The sequence below is a fragment of the Dendrobates tinctorius genome, unplaced genomic scaffold, assembly GCF_039654945.1.
Source record: "Dendrobates tinctorius isolate UK_male_01 unplaced genomic scaffold, ASM3965494v1 ptg000060l, whole genome shotgun sequence".
NCBI lineage: Eukaryota > Metazoa > Chordata > Amphibia > Anura > Dendrobatidae > Dendrobates > Dendrobates tinctorius.
In genome coordinates this window covers 15487753-15505530 of record NW_027361728.1, presented here as the reverse complement: position 1 = coordinate 15505530, position 17778 = coordinate 15487753, and the positions used below count along the sequence as shown (strand labels likewise).

Genomic DNA, 17778 nt, shown 5'->3' with positions numbered 1-17778 from the left:
TTTCTTTTCTCCATGCTCAATGTGGTACACACAAGGACACAGGACAGAGGTTGAGTCAACTTTAATCCATGTTAACTGGCTGCAAGAGTGATTTAGTTATTGCCAACACCTGTTAGGTGCCACAGGTAAGTTACAGGTGCTGTTAATTACATAAATTAGAGAAGCATCACATGATTTTTCAAACAGTGCCAATACTTTTGTCCACCCTCTTTGTTATGTTTGGTGTGGAATTATATCCAATTTGGCTTTAGGACAATTCTTTTTGTGTTTTTTCATTTAAGACAAATTAAATGAAGATAATAATACCAAAGAATTTGTGTTTGCAATCATTTTCAGGAAGAAACTGAGTATTATCTGACAGAATTGCAGGGGTGTCAATACTTTTGGCCATGACTGTACAACTGACATGTGCCTGAAAATATATACAACTGACATGTGCCTGCAATAGCCTCAGGTGGAATTGTGTTCCACCCGCCGCTGTTAACTAGCTAAATACTGCTGTCAATCTCAGACAGCGGCATTTAACTCGTGATATAAATCCCGCCTGACCCCGTTAAGTGAACGCCGGTCATTGATGGGTCGGCAAGATGACCAAAGGTCTGAAGCAGACCTCTATGGTTGTCATTGCCGGATTGCTATGAGCGTCACCCCGTGCTACACACAGACAATTTGATCATCGCCTGTGTGCAGCAGAGGCGATCAAAGTACTGCAGCTTCTAGTCTCCCATAGAAAAAATTGAAGCATGCAAAAAGTAAAAATAAATGTTTTTAATAATATAAAAAATATGAAAGTTCACTCCCCTTTCACCTCATTCAAATTAAAACAATAAAAAAATATCAAATATACACATATTTGATATTGCCGAGTTCAGAATCGCCTGATCTATCAATATAAAAAAAAGTAACCCGATCACTAAATGGCGTAATGAGAAAAAAAAATTCAAAATGTCAAAATTATGTTTTTTTCGTTGCCGCCACATTGAAATAAAATGCAATAATGGGTGATCAAAAGAACATATCTACACCAAAATGGTATCAATAAAAAAAGTCAGCTCGGCACGCAAAAAATAAGCCCTCACTCAGCCCCAGATCACAAAAAATGGAGACGATACAGGTCTCGGAAAATGGCGCCATTTGTTTTAAACCAAAATTTGGATTTATTTTCACCACCGAAATAAAAAAGAACCTAGACATGTTTGGTGTCTATGAACTCATAATTTCCTGGAGAATTATAATGGCAGGTTAGTTTTAGCATTTAGTGAACATGGTAAAAAAAAAACCAACAACTGTGGAATTGCATTTTTTTTTGTAATTTCACCACACTTGGAATTTTTTTTCCCATTTTCCAGTACATGATATGTTAAAACCAATGGTGTCTTTCAAAAGTACAACTTGTCCCACAAAAAAAGCCATTCACATGGCCATATTGACCAAAAAATAAAAAAAAAAGTTATAGCTCTGGGAATAAGGGGAGCAAAAAATGAAAACGCAAAAACGGAAAAACCTCTGGTCATGAAGGGGTTAAGTAATGGGATGGGAAATTATTAGTTGTGGGTTTTCCCTAAGGTTAAGCCATTTCATCATACAATTTTGGAGTCATATGGTTTCCCTTTGAAATTAATATAATCAAAATGTTATTGAGCTTCATTTTAAACAAAACACACACCATTTTAAACTTTTGTTTTACATATTTATATTCTTTGACAGGTGTTCTTCACAAAATAGGAATGCAAGATTGTTATATTTCACATTTTAGATCATGTCTATTTTGGAAGTCGTGTTGGTTCTTGTGTTCCTCCTATGCTGGGAAAATTTTCAGTAACTGGAAGAGTCATGGCTGGACCAGGGCATTGATCGGATGTTGATGCCTTTTCAGGGAATGGACGAATAAATGATTTTGATGGTCTTCCTTCCCATTTTCTGTCTGGTTTTCGTCCTTTACCCTTCTTTTCTTGTTCTACAGGAGAATCTGTAGTTGTTTTTTCATTTTCAGAAAGATATGTAATGGTGCCCAATGTTTTGGGTGGATGGAATGGAGGACCACGAGATCTTTGTGGTTGACTATGATGATGTTCATAATTGTGTAGATGTTCATGATCATGCTCATGACTTCCACTGTCATGGTTATGATCATGTTTGTGGTCATGCTTATGCCAGTGTTTATCACCATGTTTAGCATGCCCATGCCCTCGTCTGTGACCATGCTTTTTTCCTCTTCCTCTGTCACCATGCTTTTCATGATCTTTTTTGTCATTAATTGGTTGATCAGTGGGATGGCCTTCATTATGTTTCTGTTCTTCCACAACAGCTGCCTAAAGGTAAAGACATTATTATCTTTAAGTAAAATTACACTGAGATGATGTGATATAAATTGTTCAAAGAAAACTCTACTGAATAAAAATATACGAAAATACAGTGTAACTTTAAATATTAAAAGTGAATTGTGACCTCGTTTGATTTTATAGCCAATATACTGGACAGTTTACAGGCACCAAGGCTCCGATTCATTACGACTGGCATTGCACATGCCAATCTTAATGAAGGGGCATGGTGGAGTAAAAGGAGTCTTATTTAATAAGAGGCACACACCACTTTATGAGTCAGACACATCGTACAAGTGATGTGTGCCTTGCCACAAATCTTACTCCCCGAGGAAATGAATAAGTCAGCTGAACATTGCCAAGCCCCATTTCAGGCGCATCACCTCCCATTTTGGCATAGCTGGGCCAGACTGGCGTGAAAATGACATGTTGCGCAGAAAACTGGCTCAACTACTTTGATGATTGGGTATTTGGTGTTTTTGTAGTATATTTTGGTCTAGAAAACCAACATCTCACTATATTTCTAATCAGGGTAACACACAGGAAGTGATACTAATACTACTGATAATAAAATTAGCGTCAAAAAATCATCTCAATTACTAGAGGCTTTCATATAGATGAAGATTAAGCAACAGTTATACTATTTCGACATGAATCTTCATGTTAGAAAAAACAAAAGTTAATCTTTCTTTACCATTTTAATGGGCAGTATGCCTGACAATCGTATTATGAGTAATATACAGTATAGTCAGGATTTTACTTATATTATAATATTAACATCATACCTCTGGTTCAAATATTTCACACTTGACATTGTTCACATTATCTTGGCTTGGTATGCTCCATACAGCCATACCCTGACAGTAGCCTGAATGCTGGTGAAAATAAAAATACAATAAGTTAATTAAATATAGCATCTAACATAACAGATTATTATTGACACTAAAATAATAATTTTAGCAGCTACAGCACTTACTCAAGCATTATATGGAACCAATTGACATCAAAAGAAGTTAGCAGTGTCAGTTCCCCTGTGTTCCTTCAGATTTGGGGTATATTTAAATACAGTAGGTCCCCTATTCCCTAATATAGCAATTAAAAAGGCATTTTCTGGAGAAAACCATCAGTGTGCCATGACAATCTATCTTTAACATTATTATATATGGCCTAAACAAATGCATTATTTTTCAATGAAATTGGATGGGATAATATAGAGCTTGCGGTGCTCAAGGCATTCTGTACGGGACCGGAGTGACTGGCTGCAAAGTGCTGCAGTGAGCAGGAGCTGGGAAAGGTCAGAGACGCCCAGTGCCTGCACACTGCAGGAATTTGCTTTGCCCTTGGGTCGCCCTCCAGGGCCATGGGGTACTCGGTACCGAGCCCATGGGTTTCAATGGGAGATGTCACGGTAGCTGTGACCCGGTCCGTGGCCCTGGGCGTCCATTGTAAAAGGGAATGGTGTTAAGCGTGGCTGATGATGATGATTAAAGTTTATAAGTGAATGATTCGTGACGCCACCTGTGGTGTTCGGCAATGAAGGTGTTAAGCCGACGCTGCAGACAGATCCTCTGGGACAGATGGTGTGGTGCAGCAATGATGTTGTGGCCCTCCACAGGTAGGGCTGTAGTCCCAGGGCAGTGTAGATGGGGAGAGAGTGAGGAGACGTAGATGGTGCCGTGTTAGGCACAGCAATGTAGCAGTGCTGAGTGTGTTGGCGCAGGAATAAGTGGAGGACACCAGGGCACGTAGTTACAAAGCTTTACTCACAGTCTGTTGTGCATACAGGTGCCCACATCCTTGCCGTGTCCTCCAGGTCAGGAGCTCAGCCAACTTCCAGCCAAGATGAAGTACTCAGTTCCAACACTCCGCCAACATGTGCCTTTTCTGAACGTCTCCCTTCTAGCGCCTATTTGAAGTACTCACAGTACTGAGTTACACTGGAGTTCCTCCTTTCAGATGTTCTTAGAACTCTACTTGTATGGCAGACAGCTGTAGCCTGCTTTGGGGACTCCTTGCTACTAAGTCCCGGCTCACTCACGTTGCTGTTGTGCCCCCAAGTCTTGTTTGGGAATAAAGTGGTGACAACTTCTATTCCTCCGGTGTCTGTCGCAGGACCATTAGTATCCATACAACCTCGGGGACCGGACCCCGGCCTTGCGCTTAGAACTTGAGGAAGGGCTCTGCTCTAACCCTAATCCTTAGTTCTCTTCTCCTCCTTACGTTCCGTACAAAACTATCTTTCTTATGGAGAATTAGGCTTTCTGAATATCTCCTTCCTGTGCCAGCAGACCCAGGTCACTGAGGTCTGCTGCAGCACTTCCTTCAATCCATCCCACTCAGGGGATCTTCTCGCACAGACTGACCTCGTCAGACTCACGTAGTCCTAATCATCTCCCGCTCTCTTGTGCAGACTAAGCTCCACCCACCTCCCAGCACTCTTCATGTTCCAAGCAGGGAGCCACCAAAGGTGCTTTGCTACACTACTATGTTGTGTGGGATGCAGGTGTTGGAGTGTGGTCAGGTATCTCCACCTTACCTGAATGGTGGGGTACCACACCTCAGGGGGAGGTGCAGTACCTCTGTGGCGACTGAACCGTCAGGGGCGCCACACCCTCAACAGGGCAGAGAAGTATGCCTGCGCAGGAGCATGGTGCTGAGGAGCCAAGGAGCAAGCAGGAAGGCGGCGTCGCAAGAAGATGGGAGGCGCCGGACCCGGACCTGCGACACCCACAGGATGGGACTGCCCCACAGGTGAGCATAATAAAAGCTATTTTTGTTATCTTTCAGGTCAGACCGGGGGCTTATCTACAGAATTATAGAATACTGTAGATAAGCCTTGAAAGATAGTGGCTGCATCTTATAGTGGCCAAAACAAGTGACAGGTTCCCTTTAAAGTAGGAGTAGAAGGCCTCTCAAGTGATAACGAGAAAAACAGAAATTAATACCATAAGGCCGGGGTCACACTTGCGAGTTCTATGTGAGAAACTCACGCCTCAATACCTGGCACTGCCGCCGGCACTCGGGACCGGAGTGTGCAGCTGCATGTATTTCTATGCAGCTGAGCGATCCGGTCCCGAATGCCGGCCGCAGTGCCGAGTATTGAGGCGTGAGTTTCTCGCATTGCACTCGCAAGTGTGACGTCGGCCTTAGTCTCCTGATCTACTTACAGCAAATTCACAATCCAGTGGATCACATAGGGCGAAATCTTCAGCTGATTTGTTACAAATAGACTCATGAATGGTAAATTCAACATGGTAAGCTGTTCCTGCAACCACCTAGGAAAATGAGTGCATATCGTTAGTTAAACGTAGGTCTTTATATTGGGGTGCAGTCTTAAATGGCACTACCGCAAAAAAATCATTGCAAAACCTCATTTTAATACATGAAAATGTGTGGCTTTTTTGAAGTTCCAAAAATGCATTTAAAGTTCTGCCACAAAGATATAGAATAAGACCTTCTTTATGGAATATAGAGTAAAAACATGTCCGGATCCTATACATTTACCTGCTCTAAACCGTAGTCATGATTTGCTTATTTCTAGGAGAGAAAAGTAGTAAGACGCTCTCTTTTAATGACTTAAAAGGCAAATGGCATCAGTAATTCAGTATGTGATCTAAAGAATATGTTGGAGGAAATTGTACAGCTCTGATTGAACAGACATCTAAAATATTCCAGTATTTACAGGGTTGTCTTATAATAGAATGTGTAATACTTGGCAATGCTTGTGTGTATAAAAAATTGACATATTTGCATTGCAGTAAATTATTAATAATTATCCACTATTGTTTTATCTTTACCTGTCGAGCTCCTTTTGTGATGTTTCCAAGAACAAAGTATTTGTTGTAGTCACTCTCCTTGTTAAACTTCTCCAAACTCATCTCTGCAACCTTTTCAATATTACTGTCATTCAGAGGTATAGAAAAATGGCAACCAGCACAACCAAATCCGTCTCGAGCGGCTGAAATATGGAACAAATAAATGTCTTACAATTATTTTCATGATTTCAATCAGTTATTGTTTTAAGACTATTTAAAGGAGTTGTGCCACTATAAAGAATACATTTAACCAAGCACAAGCAGAAAAGGTGGAAACAAATGGTTTTGTAATTTACAGTTATTAAAAATTATGCTCCATTCAAAAGCAAACAAGCTTTTATCTTCTGAAGTATGATCCCTAGCGCCCCCTGGCGTTATTTGCAAGCTTTTCCGTCCTTAACCCCCCCCAACTCCCCACCACCAGTGTACACGCAATTTATGCTCCCTGCGCTCACCTCACATAGGTCTGACAGCGAGAAACACAGAAGCATGTTAGTGATTCTCCCCCCTCCCACGCTCACAGGTCTAACAGCTTCACAGACCTGTGCAAGCGTGGGAAGTGTCTGTCTGCAATTGCGCTCCCACAGGTCTGTGAAATGATCTCACCCAGAGGTCAGACCTGTTAGTTGGCATAATTTAAAATGACTCTCACTAACTCCATATAAAGTTTTGCTGTTCTAACTGGAATTTTCTGACATTTTGTTAGTTGCATCTTAATTGAAAAGTTATAGTTCTTAAACAGCTTACAATATAGCAAAGGGATCTCATGAAAGTTATGTCAGGAGTAGAGATACGTTGTTCGGGTATGTTCGAGTCCGGTGGGTTTGGCCAAACAGTTACAAAAAGTTTGGGCTCAATTACCAGAACAGTACCTGGACCCAAACCCGCAGTTCACCTGGAGAATTTTAACAATGGTGAATTTGAACTGCGGTGACCTTGCCTCTGAACCATGAGACTTTCTCATGGTGCTAGCGGGGATCTCACCAAGGTCACTGCAGTTCAGCCTGGCTGGGAACACAGCCTCAGTGACTGGTAGTAACCTCAATGACGTCACTGCTAGTCACTGATGTTGCACTCTCAACAGCTCATTCACCAGTGGTTCTCAGCCTGGACGGGCGCATCTTGGTACCATCCAGGTTGAAAACTGTTTATCCCCAGATATGGATTATGGTATGGGACAGAATGCCAGACAGGTGAGGGATATTGTTGTTTTTTATTTTTGTTTTATTACAGGAGACGAGGGATTCAGTGGAATTAGGCTTTAGGTGAGTATAATTGTGTTTGTTTAAAATTAAAACGTAAAAGTGTTTTGTTTTATTTCAAGCAAAATACCTTATTCTGGCTGTGTCGTTATTTACCATGCAACTATAGGGTTAGTAATGGATAGGTGTCTTACAGATGCCTCTCCATTACTAATACTTGGCTTGATGTCACCTAACAGTACAAAGGTGACACCATCCCCACAAACATGAATCCCACTTGCCATTGCTACAGGGCAAGTGGGAAGAGCTGGGTAAAGCTCCAGAATTGGTGCATCTAATAGATGTGCCTTTTCTGGGCATCTACGGGCTGCTATTTTTAGGCTGGGAAGGACCAATATCCATGGCCCCTTACCAGCCTGAGAATACCAGGCCCAGCTGTCTGTTTTAGCAAGGCTGGTTGTCAAAAATGGGTGAGACCCCACACTGGTTTTTAATTTATTAAAATAAATACAAAATACAGTGTGGGTTCCCCTCTATTATTGATATCCAACCTTGCTGAATCTGAAAGCTGAGGGTTGCAGTCCTCAGCTGTGAGTTTTGCCTGGCTGGTTATCAAAAATACAGGGGACTCACGCCAGTTTTCTTTTTTAATTATTTATTTACAGCGCAGGTGTCAGCTGATGAATACTCCCATCAGCCGCTGTTATTAGTGACAGCAGGTGTCGACTGATAGGAGCAGTAGCCCATCAGCCAACACCAATGACCGGAAGTAAACTTTATACCTCAATCATAGCTACTGACTCACGCTGTCTTTTGACAGTGTGGAAACTGTGGCTGTCTGACCGGTGGTGAGGATTTTACCGCAGATCAGAAGCGGTGTTTGCCGAGCTGTCCTGCACGTGACAGCGCAACAAATACCCAGTGTTTGGGGGGCCAAATCCAAACAGTAACACGGACTTCTTGATGAAGTCTGTGTTCGGTGTCCGTGCCCAAACAGTAGGTGCTCGGTACGGACGTCGAACTTTACTGCTTGGGTTAAACCATCTCTAGTCAGGAGAAGTGTATAAAATAAATTCCAAGCAATTAGATGTATAATGGAACACTGTGAAAAAAGTCATCAAGAAGTGTCTTAAATTTATCACAACAGTGGCATTACCTAGAACTTGACATCCCTCAATAATTCATTCGGAACGTTACGTTCGAACCCCCCCCAAAGAAGTTCAGGTGAAATCCTTGAGTTCTCAACACCTTTAAAAAGTCTATGAATAACACACTGGAGCTCAACCCCCCAAAGAATCCCTCATAAAATGCTTGGGAGCCCAACTTGCCAAAGAAGCTTATGCAAAACCCACATTGGAGTTGGGCAGGAGTGCACTATGAACATGGGTAAGATGTTCCTTTCTTTTTGACATCCGTCTTTGTATGCTCCACATACATAGAGCTTGTCTGCCACACTTGTGGGGTACATATAGACCATACTAGTGGTTCAGGTATATGTTAGACATTCGTGTTTTTGCAATAGATGCGTATTCCTTTTCAGGAATTATAAACATTTGCCTATTGAGAAGGATTTATGCTATTGTCTAGTTATCTCTTGCTTAGCTACTATGTTTTACTAGCGTATTACTCATTTTTATACATATATCTGTGTGACTTGTGTATTTGCTCTCTTTGAACCCTCACTGGGAACCTTGCTTTATATTTTCTATATACTGTATATGCACTGACATTTATCACACTTTTTAATGTGATTGTGTTTTTTAATATATTATTAATAAAATTTTCATTTAAATTATTATATGGAGGTTATGACTTCTTATTTTTTGGGGGTTACATATTATGTTTAGAGTCCTCTCTTTTATAATTATTATTTTTGGTTCAGAATATCTTCTGTGCATTACCTGTGTGTGAACAGCGCTCTATACAAGCCTTTTTAGTGCAATCTAATACTAAGCAATCGCCCCCTCCATGAGTTAGTAGGTTGTCAGTGGTTGTCGATTCACTATTTTTAACCTGTGTTGCTGTCATCTTTATTACATGGGTTTGCTGCATCCTGAGAGTGCACTAGTTCTGAGACCTGGGCAGGTAAGCACTGCAGTCCCTTTGTGCTGTATTAATTCAGAATATCTTCTTCCTCAATAACTTCTGCAAGAAGACCAGGGTTGAATTTTTTTTATCGAAATTCCAAAAGGTATGTTTGACACAAAGCCAACACTATGGATCAACAAAATATCACCATATTATGTGTCTGTTTATTTCAGCAGCTAAAACTGGCACTTTAATCAGGTGGGAGTGAATTATGAACAGTTCCTAATATCAGTCAATTTTGTAACAAAATGATCAGGCCTCTAATTAAAAGCTGAAGATTAAGTGGGATTTTACCTTTCAGCGCGACAACAACCCTAATTCTGTCTCCAAATCAACAAAAGAATGGCTTTGACAGAGGAAGATATGCGTTTTGGAATGGCCCTGCCAAAGCCCAGACCCACAATCTGACAGATTTGGAGCGCTACTGCAAGTAAGAGTGGGCAAAGATTGTTAATTCCCAATGCGCCATGCTGATAAGACTACAGTAGTGGAAAAAAAGACTGGATACTGTCAAAAGTTCCAAGGATAAAATTTTGCATATTTATTCAACCACATTATTTTATTTTTTTAAGGTTACCTCAAAGTTTTAGTTTAAGGCCGGGGTCATACTTGCGAGTACAATGCGAGAAACTAGCGCGAGTCTCTCGCATCAATACACGGCCTTGCCGCCGGCACTCGGGATCGGAGCCTTCAGCTGCATACAAATACATGCAGCCAACACTCCGGTACTGAGTGCCGGCGGCAGTGCCGGGTATTGATGCGAATTTCTCGCATTGCACTCGCAAGTGTGACCCCGGCTTAATGGTGTGCATATTTATTCAACCACATTATTTTTTTTTTATTTCAATTTATTTTTCAATTGAATTGTGCACATTATAGAAGACATTAAAGATTGAAAGGTTCTGAAATTATTATTCTTTTTTGGTATGATTTTTTTTAAATGCAAAACCTCACATTTTAACAGTGATTTGCACATTTTTATATCCTCTGTATACAGTATATAGCCATTTTTTCTTATGGCCCCTGTGATAAAACACTCCGGGATCGCCTTTGCTGGGGTCAAAGGTCACGTGCAGTCAGCATGAAACTCAGGCGCAGAGCGGGGATTCGTGTATAACTGACCCTGGGTCAGGTTTATTAATGGTGAAAGCAATGCAAAAGGAAATAAAACATAAAACAAATCCTTGCCTGTCCGGCACTAACTAAACAATGGACAACCTAACTACCAACTGGCGGGCTTCTCCCGTCCAGCCAAACCACAGTTGCAGTGGGCACTGCTTCCACTCACGTGTGTGTCTCTCACACAGACAGGCTCTCTGTGTTCCCAGGCTGAGACACTCACACAACCACCTTGCATCCTTATATATCCACCTCCCATTATCTGTCATGTCGGACGCTGTTCACACCACAGCATCCGGCAGGCAGAGGTAGTTCCACCTCCAGCCACTATAGCCTCAGTGGCGCCGGTTTAATCTTCAGGCTCTCGGGGGTTAATCCTGCTGGAGACCAGGTTGGAAGGTTAGTCACGCCCACGGTCTTTAAATAGTCATACTGGCATATGGGCGTCGCCGATTATAGCTTGTGTTTCATACCAAGTGGTTCCGGTCTGGAGTGGAGGTGTTCAAGAGAGAGAGATTCATATCTGGTGTCGTATGATCCGTCGTTATCCTTTCTCCTTCCCATATTTGTGTTTAGTTGTTCCCTGTTCACATTACTGTTTATTCCTGTGTGTGTGCGGCGCAGTGCAGTTTAAGTTCTCCCTGTCTGTCATTATTTGTGTGGGAGCTTTGGTGGTGTGACTCCTCACTGGGTGGAGGGTGGAGGGTTAAGTGCAGGGCTGAGCAGGAGATAAGGAAAGGTCGGAGGCTCAGGCATTTGCACCTTCAGCAAAAACCCTGGGTTGAGGGTCAGACAGGGTTTCCCCTAGTAAAAGGGACACCACAGGGGCCCCGGGTATTTCAGCCTTAGTTGAACTAAGCCCCCGTGACATTATAATCGGCCCACATTTTTTCAGGAGTCCATGGATCCATTAGATTCCATAACCCGCCAGTTGGCGGCGCTGTCCATACAGGTCTCCGAGTTGAAAGGGGCAGTTCAGCAGCAGGGCCTGGTAGTAGCAAAGGTGCAAACGGCATCTGCAGGTATCGGTGCAGAGCCGAAGTTTCCGCTGCCAGAACGATTTTCAGGCGATCGCAGCAAATTTGTCGTATTTCGGGAGGCCTGCAAATTATACTTCCGCATGCGGCCAATATCCTCAGGTAATGAGGCCCAGCGAGTAGGGCTGGTGTTGTCATTACTGAGTGGTGACCCCCAAGCATGGGCATTTTCCTTACCAGCTGACTCTGCTACATTTCATTCGGTCGATAATGTTTTTTCTGCCCTCGGGCTCATTTACGATGACCCTGACCGACTGGCTCTAGCGGAATCTAAAATCCGCGCCCTCCGCCAGGGGGAGCGCTTGGCAGAAGACTATTGTTCGGAATTTCGCCGCTGGGCTGTAGACACACAGTGGAATGACCCAGCACTGCGGAGCCAGTTTATTCATGGGGTATCAGGGAGGGTGAAACAAGCCCTCCTGATGTATGAGACTCCGGCATCATTGGAGTCTGCCATGAGTTTGGTGATACGTATTGATCGCCGTTTTCGTCAGGGCGCACAGGAGACGCTACCTCTGGGGGAAAACAGAGGTGCAGGTGTGGTTGAAGTAGATGAGTCCCCTGAACCTATGCAGATTGCTGGCGTGGCACAGGTTCAGCCTCGCGCTCCGGGATTCCGGAAGCCCGGAGCATGTTTCTACTGTGGTAAAGGAGGTCATTATGTTAACGTTTGCCCGGTGCTACCTAAGAGGGTCACACCGGCGGAAAACTGTTAAGCTCAGAGGGTATGGAGGAGACCCAACTGAGCGTATGCATATCCTCCATGATGGTATCTCAATGTATGCTCCCTGCCAAGGTTATTATCGCCGGCAGAGAGCTACATATATCAGTGTTTGTGGATAGCGGTTCCGCCACCAATCTCATAGATGAGGAGTTTGCACACACCGCCGGGTTTAAGATCGAAAAACTTCCTCACCCCATACAGGTGGTGACCATTAATGCTGTTCCCCTCCCTCAAGGGGAGATTACTGAGTTTGTGGCAGAGGTGAAACTCCACATTGGGGTCCTACATTCTGAGTCGGTTACATGTAGGGTCCTCCGTAATCTCCCAGCTCAAATGGTCCTGGGTTTTCCATGGCTGTCCAGGCACAACCCGGTAATTGATTGGAAAACTCAGGACATAGTACAATGGAGTGGTTTCTGCCAAGACAATTGCTTGGCCACATGTGTGTCCGCCGTGACGCCCAGCCTGCCGGAGGCTTTGCAGGATTTCGCGGATGTTTTCTCTGAGAAGGGTTGCTCAGAACTGCCTCCACATAGAGCCTATGACTGTGCTATTAGGTTAAAACCCGGGGCCAAATTACCTAAGGCCAGGATGTTTAATATTTCTGGTCCTGAGAGACAAGCTCTGAAAGACTACATCGCGGAGAGTCTGAGCAAAGGTCACATCCGGCCTTCGTCCTCGCCTGTAGCCGCGGGGTTTTTCTTCATTAAGAAGAAAGATGGGGGGTTACGCCCGTGTCTGGATTTCCGAGAGTTAAACCAGATTACTATCCGTGATCCCTACCCAATGCCGTTGATCCCGGATTTGTTCAACCAGGTAGCGGGGGCGAAATGGTTTTCCAAAGCTGGACCTCAGGGCGGCGTATAACCTCATAAGGGTCCGTCAGGGGGATGAGTGGAAGACGGCGTTTAACACTCCTGAGGGTCATTTTGAGAGTCTGGTTATGCCGTTTGGGTTGACCACCGCGCCTGCCGTTTTCCAACATTTTATTAATGATGTATTTGCTCATGTCCTGGGGAGATTTGTGATTGTATACCTGGATGATATCCTCATTTATTCTAGCGATCGGGACACTCATTTGGAGCATGTTAGGCAGGTGTTACAGTTGCTCCGGGAGAACCAGCTCTATGCTAAGCTGGAAAAATGTTTATTTTTTGTCCAGGAGTTGCCCTTTTTGGGATATATTGTGTCCGCAGCCGGTTTTAAAATGGACACCGCTAAGGTGCAAGCGGTGTTGCAATGGGAGAGGCCGGAGAGTCTGAAAGCACTCCAGCGGTTCCTTGGGTTTGCGAATTATTATAGGAAATTTATAAAACACTTTTCGACTGTCGCCAAACCGCTCACGGACATGACAAAGAAGGGTGCCGATCTGGCGAACTGGCCTGAGGTGGCTATACGTGCATTTGAGCGTCTGAAGAATAGTTTTGCTTCAGCCCCCATTCTGGTGCAACCAGACGTGTCTAAACCTTTTGTGGTAGAGGTTGATGCGTCGGAGGTGGGAGTAGGGGCAGTACTGTCTCAAGGCTCGTCCTTGAGCGAGATGCATCCATGCGCCTACTTCTCCAAGAAGCTGTCGCCGGCCGAACGGAATTATGATATCGGCAACAGGGAGTTGTTGGCCATCAAACTGGCTTTTGAGGAATGGCGACACTTCTTGGAGGGGGCGGCTCACCAGGTCACAGTTATCACCGACCATAAGAATCTGCTCTACCTGGAGTCGGCCAAGCGTCTGTCTCCTAGGCAGGCTCGCTGGGCATTGTTTTTTACTCGTTTCAATTTTCTTGTGACGTACCGTCCCGGGGCTAAAAACACCAAGGCGGATGCTTTGTCTAGGTGTTTTCCGGGGGGAGAACCTCGGGAAGAGCCGGTACCCATCCTCCAGAAAGGGGTAGTGGTCTCGGCTCTCATGACTGAGGTAGAGGCGGAGATTGCCGAGGCCCAAGAGGAGGTACCACCAGGACTTCCTGCCAACAAATCATTTGTACCCCTGCATCTTCGGCCTAAGGTGTTGAAGGAACACCACGATTCGGTACTGGCTGGTCACCCAGGGGTGAAGGGCACCTTAGAGCTGGTATCGCGTCGTTTCTGGTGGCCCAAAATCCGGCAGGACGTGGTCTCGTACGTGGCAGCTTGCATCACGTGCGCTAGGGCTAAGTCACCCCGAACCCGTCCTGCTGGCACGCTACAGCCTCTGGGGGTACCCAATAGGCCATGGACAGAAATCTCCATGGATTTTATCACTGACTTGCCAGCCTCGGCAGGGAACACGGTCATCCTGGTGGTGGTTGACCGTTTTTCAAAGATGGCGCATTTTGTGGCGTTGTCCTCTTTGCCCAATGCTAAGACGTTGGCTCAGGTATTTGTGAAGGAGGTGGTCAGACTCCACGGAGTACCGTCTGACATAGTATCTGATAGGGGTACGCAATTTGTGGCGAGGTTTTGGAAAGCTTTTTGCTCTAGGTTGGGGATCAAGTTGTCACATTCATCGGCGTTTCATCCACAGTCTAATGGACAAACTGAGCGCATGAACCAAAATCTAGAACAGTATTTACGATGCTTTGTGTCCGACAACCAGGAGGAGTGGTCTACTTTCCTTCCTCTGGCCGAATTCGCATTAAATAATCACCGCCAAGAGTCATCAGGAGAGTCTCCATTCTTTTGTGTGTACGGTCAACATCCTCAGTTTTGTACCTTACGTCAGGGTGACTCCGGGGGTGTCCCGGAGGAGGATCAGCTAGGAGCCCGATTGTCATCAGTCTGGAGGCGGGTGAAACAGCGTTTGTTGAGCATGAGTGCCAGGTACAAACGGGTGGCTGACAGTAGACGCGTGCCAGGTCCGGACCTGTGTGTGGGTGAATGGGTGTGGTTAGCTACGAAGAACATAAAACTCAAAATCCCATCTTTAAAACTGGGTCCAAGGTTTATTGGGCCTTTTAGGATTTCTGCCATCATTAACCCAGTGGCTTATCGGTTGGAACTTCCTGCGGTGTACAGAATACATAACGTTTTTCACAGGGCTTTATTGAAAAAGGTGGTAGGCTTGGTGGACACGACGCCGATGCCACCTCCAGTCATGGTGGATGGCGAGTTAGAGTTCGAGGTCGCCAAGGTGGTGGACTCTCGAGTAGTACGCCGTACTCTTCAGTATTTGGTGCACTGGCGGGGGTATGGTCCAGAGGAGAGGTCTTGGGTTCCAGCCTCAGACATACATGCGGATCGGCTGGTCAGTTCTTTTCACCGTCGTCATCCGGACAAGCCGGGTCCTATGAGTCTTGAGGGCCCTGGGGTCCCTCGTAGAAGACGCAACAAATACCCAGTGTTTGGGGGGGCCAAATCCAAACAGTAACACGGACTTCTTGATGAAGTCTGTGTTCGGTGTCCGTGCCCAAACAGTAGGTGCTCGGTACGGACGTCGAACTTTACTGCTTGGGTTAAACCATCTCTAGTCAGGAGAAGTGTATAAAATAAATTCCAAGCAATTAGATGTATAATGGAACACTGTGAAAAAAGTCATCAAGAAGTGTCTTAAATTTATCACAACAGTGGCATTACCTAGAACTTGACATCCCTCAATAATTCATTCGGAACGTTACGTTCGAACCCCCCCCAAAGAAGTTCAGGTGAAATCCTTGAGTTCTCAACACCTTTAAAAAGTCTATGAATAACACACTGGAGCTCAACCCCCCAAAGAATCCCTCATAAAATGCTTGGGAGCCCAACTTGCCAAAGAAGCTTATGCAAAACCCACATTGGAGTTGGGCAGGAGTGCACTATGAACATGGGTAAGATGTTCCTTTCTTTTTGACATCCGTCTTTGTATGCTCCACATACATAGAGCTTGTCTGCCACACTTGTGGGGTACATATAGACCATACTAGCGGTTCAGGTATATGTTAGACATTCGTGTTTTTGCAATAGATGCGTATTCCTTTTCAGGAATTATAAACATTTGCCTATTGAGAAGGATTTATGCTATTGTCTAGTTATCTCTTGCTTAGCTACTATGTTTTACTAGCGTATTACTCATTTTTATACATATATCTGTGTGACTTGTGTATTTGCTCTCTTTGAACCCTCACTGGGAACCTTGCTTTATATTTTCTATATACTGTATATGCACTGACATTTATCACACTTTTTAATGTGATTGTGTTTTTTAATATATTATTAATAAAATTTTCATTTAAATTATTATATGGAGGTTATGACTTCTTATTTTTTGGGGGTTACATATTATGTTTAGAGTCCTCTCTTTTATAATTATTATTTTTGGTTCAGAATATCTTCTGTGCATTACCTGTGTGTGAACAGCGCTCTATACAAGCCTTTTTAGTGCAATCTAATACTAAGCAATCGCCCCCTCCATGAGTTAGTAGGTTGTCAGTGGTTGTCGATTCACTATTTTTAACCTGTGTTGCTGTCATCTTTATTACATGGGTTTGCTGCATCCTGAGAGTGCACTAGTTCTGAGACCTGGGCAGGTAAGCACTGCAGTCCCTTTGTGCTGTATTAATTCAGAATATCTTCTTCCTCAATAACTTCTGCAAGAAGACCAGGGTTGAATTTTTTTTATCGAAATTCCAAAAGGTATGTTTGACACAAAGCCAACACTATGGATCAACAAAATATCACCATATTATGTGTCTGTTTATTTCAGCAGCTAAAACTGGCACTTTAATCAGGTGGGAGTGAATTATGAACAGTTCCTAATATCAGTCAATTTTGTAACAAAATGATCAGGCCTCTAATTAAAAGCTGAAGATTAAGTGGGATTTTACCTTTCAGCGCGACAACAACCCTAATTCTGTCTCCAAATCAACAAAAGAATGGCTTTGACAGAGGAAGATATGCGTTTTGGAATGGCCCTGCCAAAGCCCAGACCCACAATCTGACAGATTTGGAGCGCTACTGCAAGTAAGAGTGGGCAAAGATTGTTAATTCCCAATGCGCCATGCTGATAAGACTACAGTAGTGGAAAAAAAGACTGGATACTGTCAAAAGTTCCAAGGATAAAATTTTGCATATTTATTCAACCACATTATTTTATTTTTTTAAGGTTACCTCAAAGTTTTAGTTTAAGGCCGGGGTCATACTTGCGAGTACAATGCGAGAAACTAGCGCGAGTCTCTCGCATCAATACACGGCCTTGCCGCCGGCACTCGGGATCGGAGCCTTCAGCTGCATACAAATACATGCAGCCAACACTCCGGTACTGAGTGCCGGCGGCAGTGCCGGGTATTGATGCGAATTTCTCGCATTGCACTCGCAAGTGTGACCCCGGCTTAATGGTGTGCATATTTATTCAACCACATTATTTTTTTTTTATTTCAATTTATTTTTCAATTGAATTGTGCACATTATAGAAGACATTAAAGATTGAAAGGTTCTGAAATTATTATTCTTTTTTGGTATGATTTTTTTTAAATGCAAAACCTCACATTTTAACAGTGATTTGCACATTTTTATATCCTC

The 17778-nt window shown here is 43.8% G+C and overlaps 1 protein-coding gene across 1 annotated transcript in view; it reads right to left on the bottom strand.

Moving 5' to 3' along the window:
* Window positions 1-1676: 1676 nt before the first annotated feature.
* Window positions 1677-17778, bottom strand: part of LOC141092518 (fetuin-B-like) — a 31135-nt gene continuing 15033 nt past the window's right edge. Inside the window, exons 4-7 of the mRNA XM_073578739.1 lie at window positions 6119-6279; window positions 5489-5596; window positions 3107-3196; window positions 1677-2312 (exon numbers count right to left, since the gene is read on the bottom strand). Coding sequence (XP_073434840.1) covers window positions 1764-2312; window positions 3107-3196; window positions 5489-5596; window positions 6119-6279 — 908 coding nt within the window. The 3' untranslated portion in view covers window positions 1677-1763. The remainder of the gene's footprint in view (window positions 2313-3106; window positions 3197-5488; window positions 5597-6118; window positions 6280-17778) is intronic.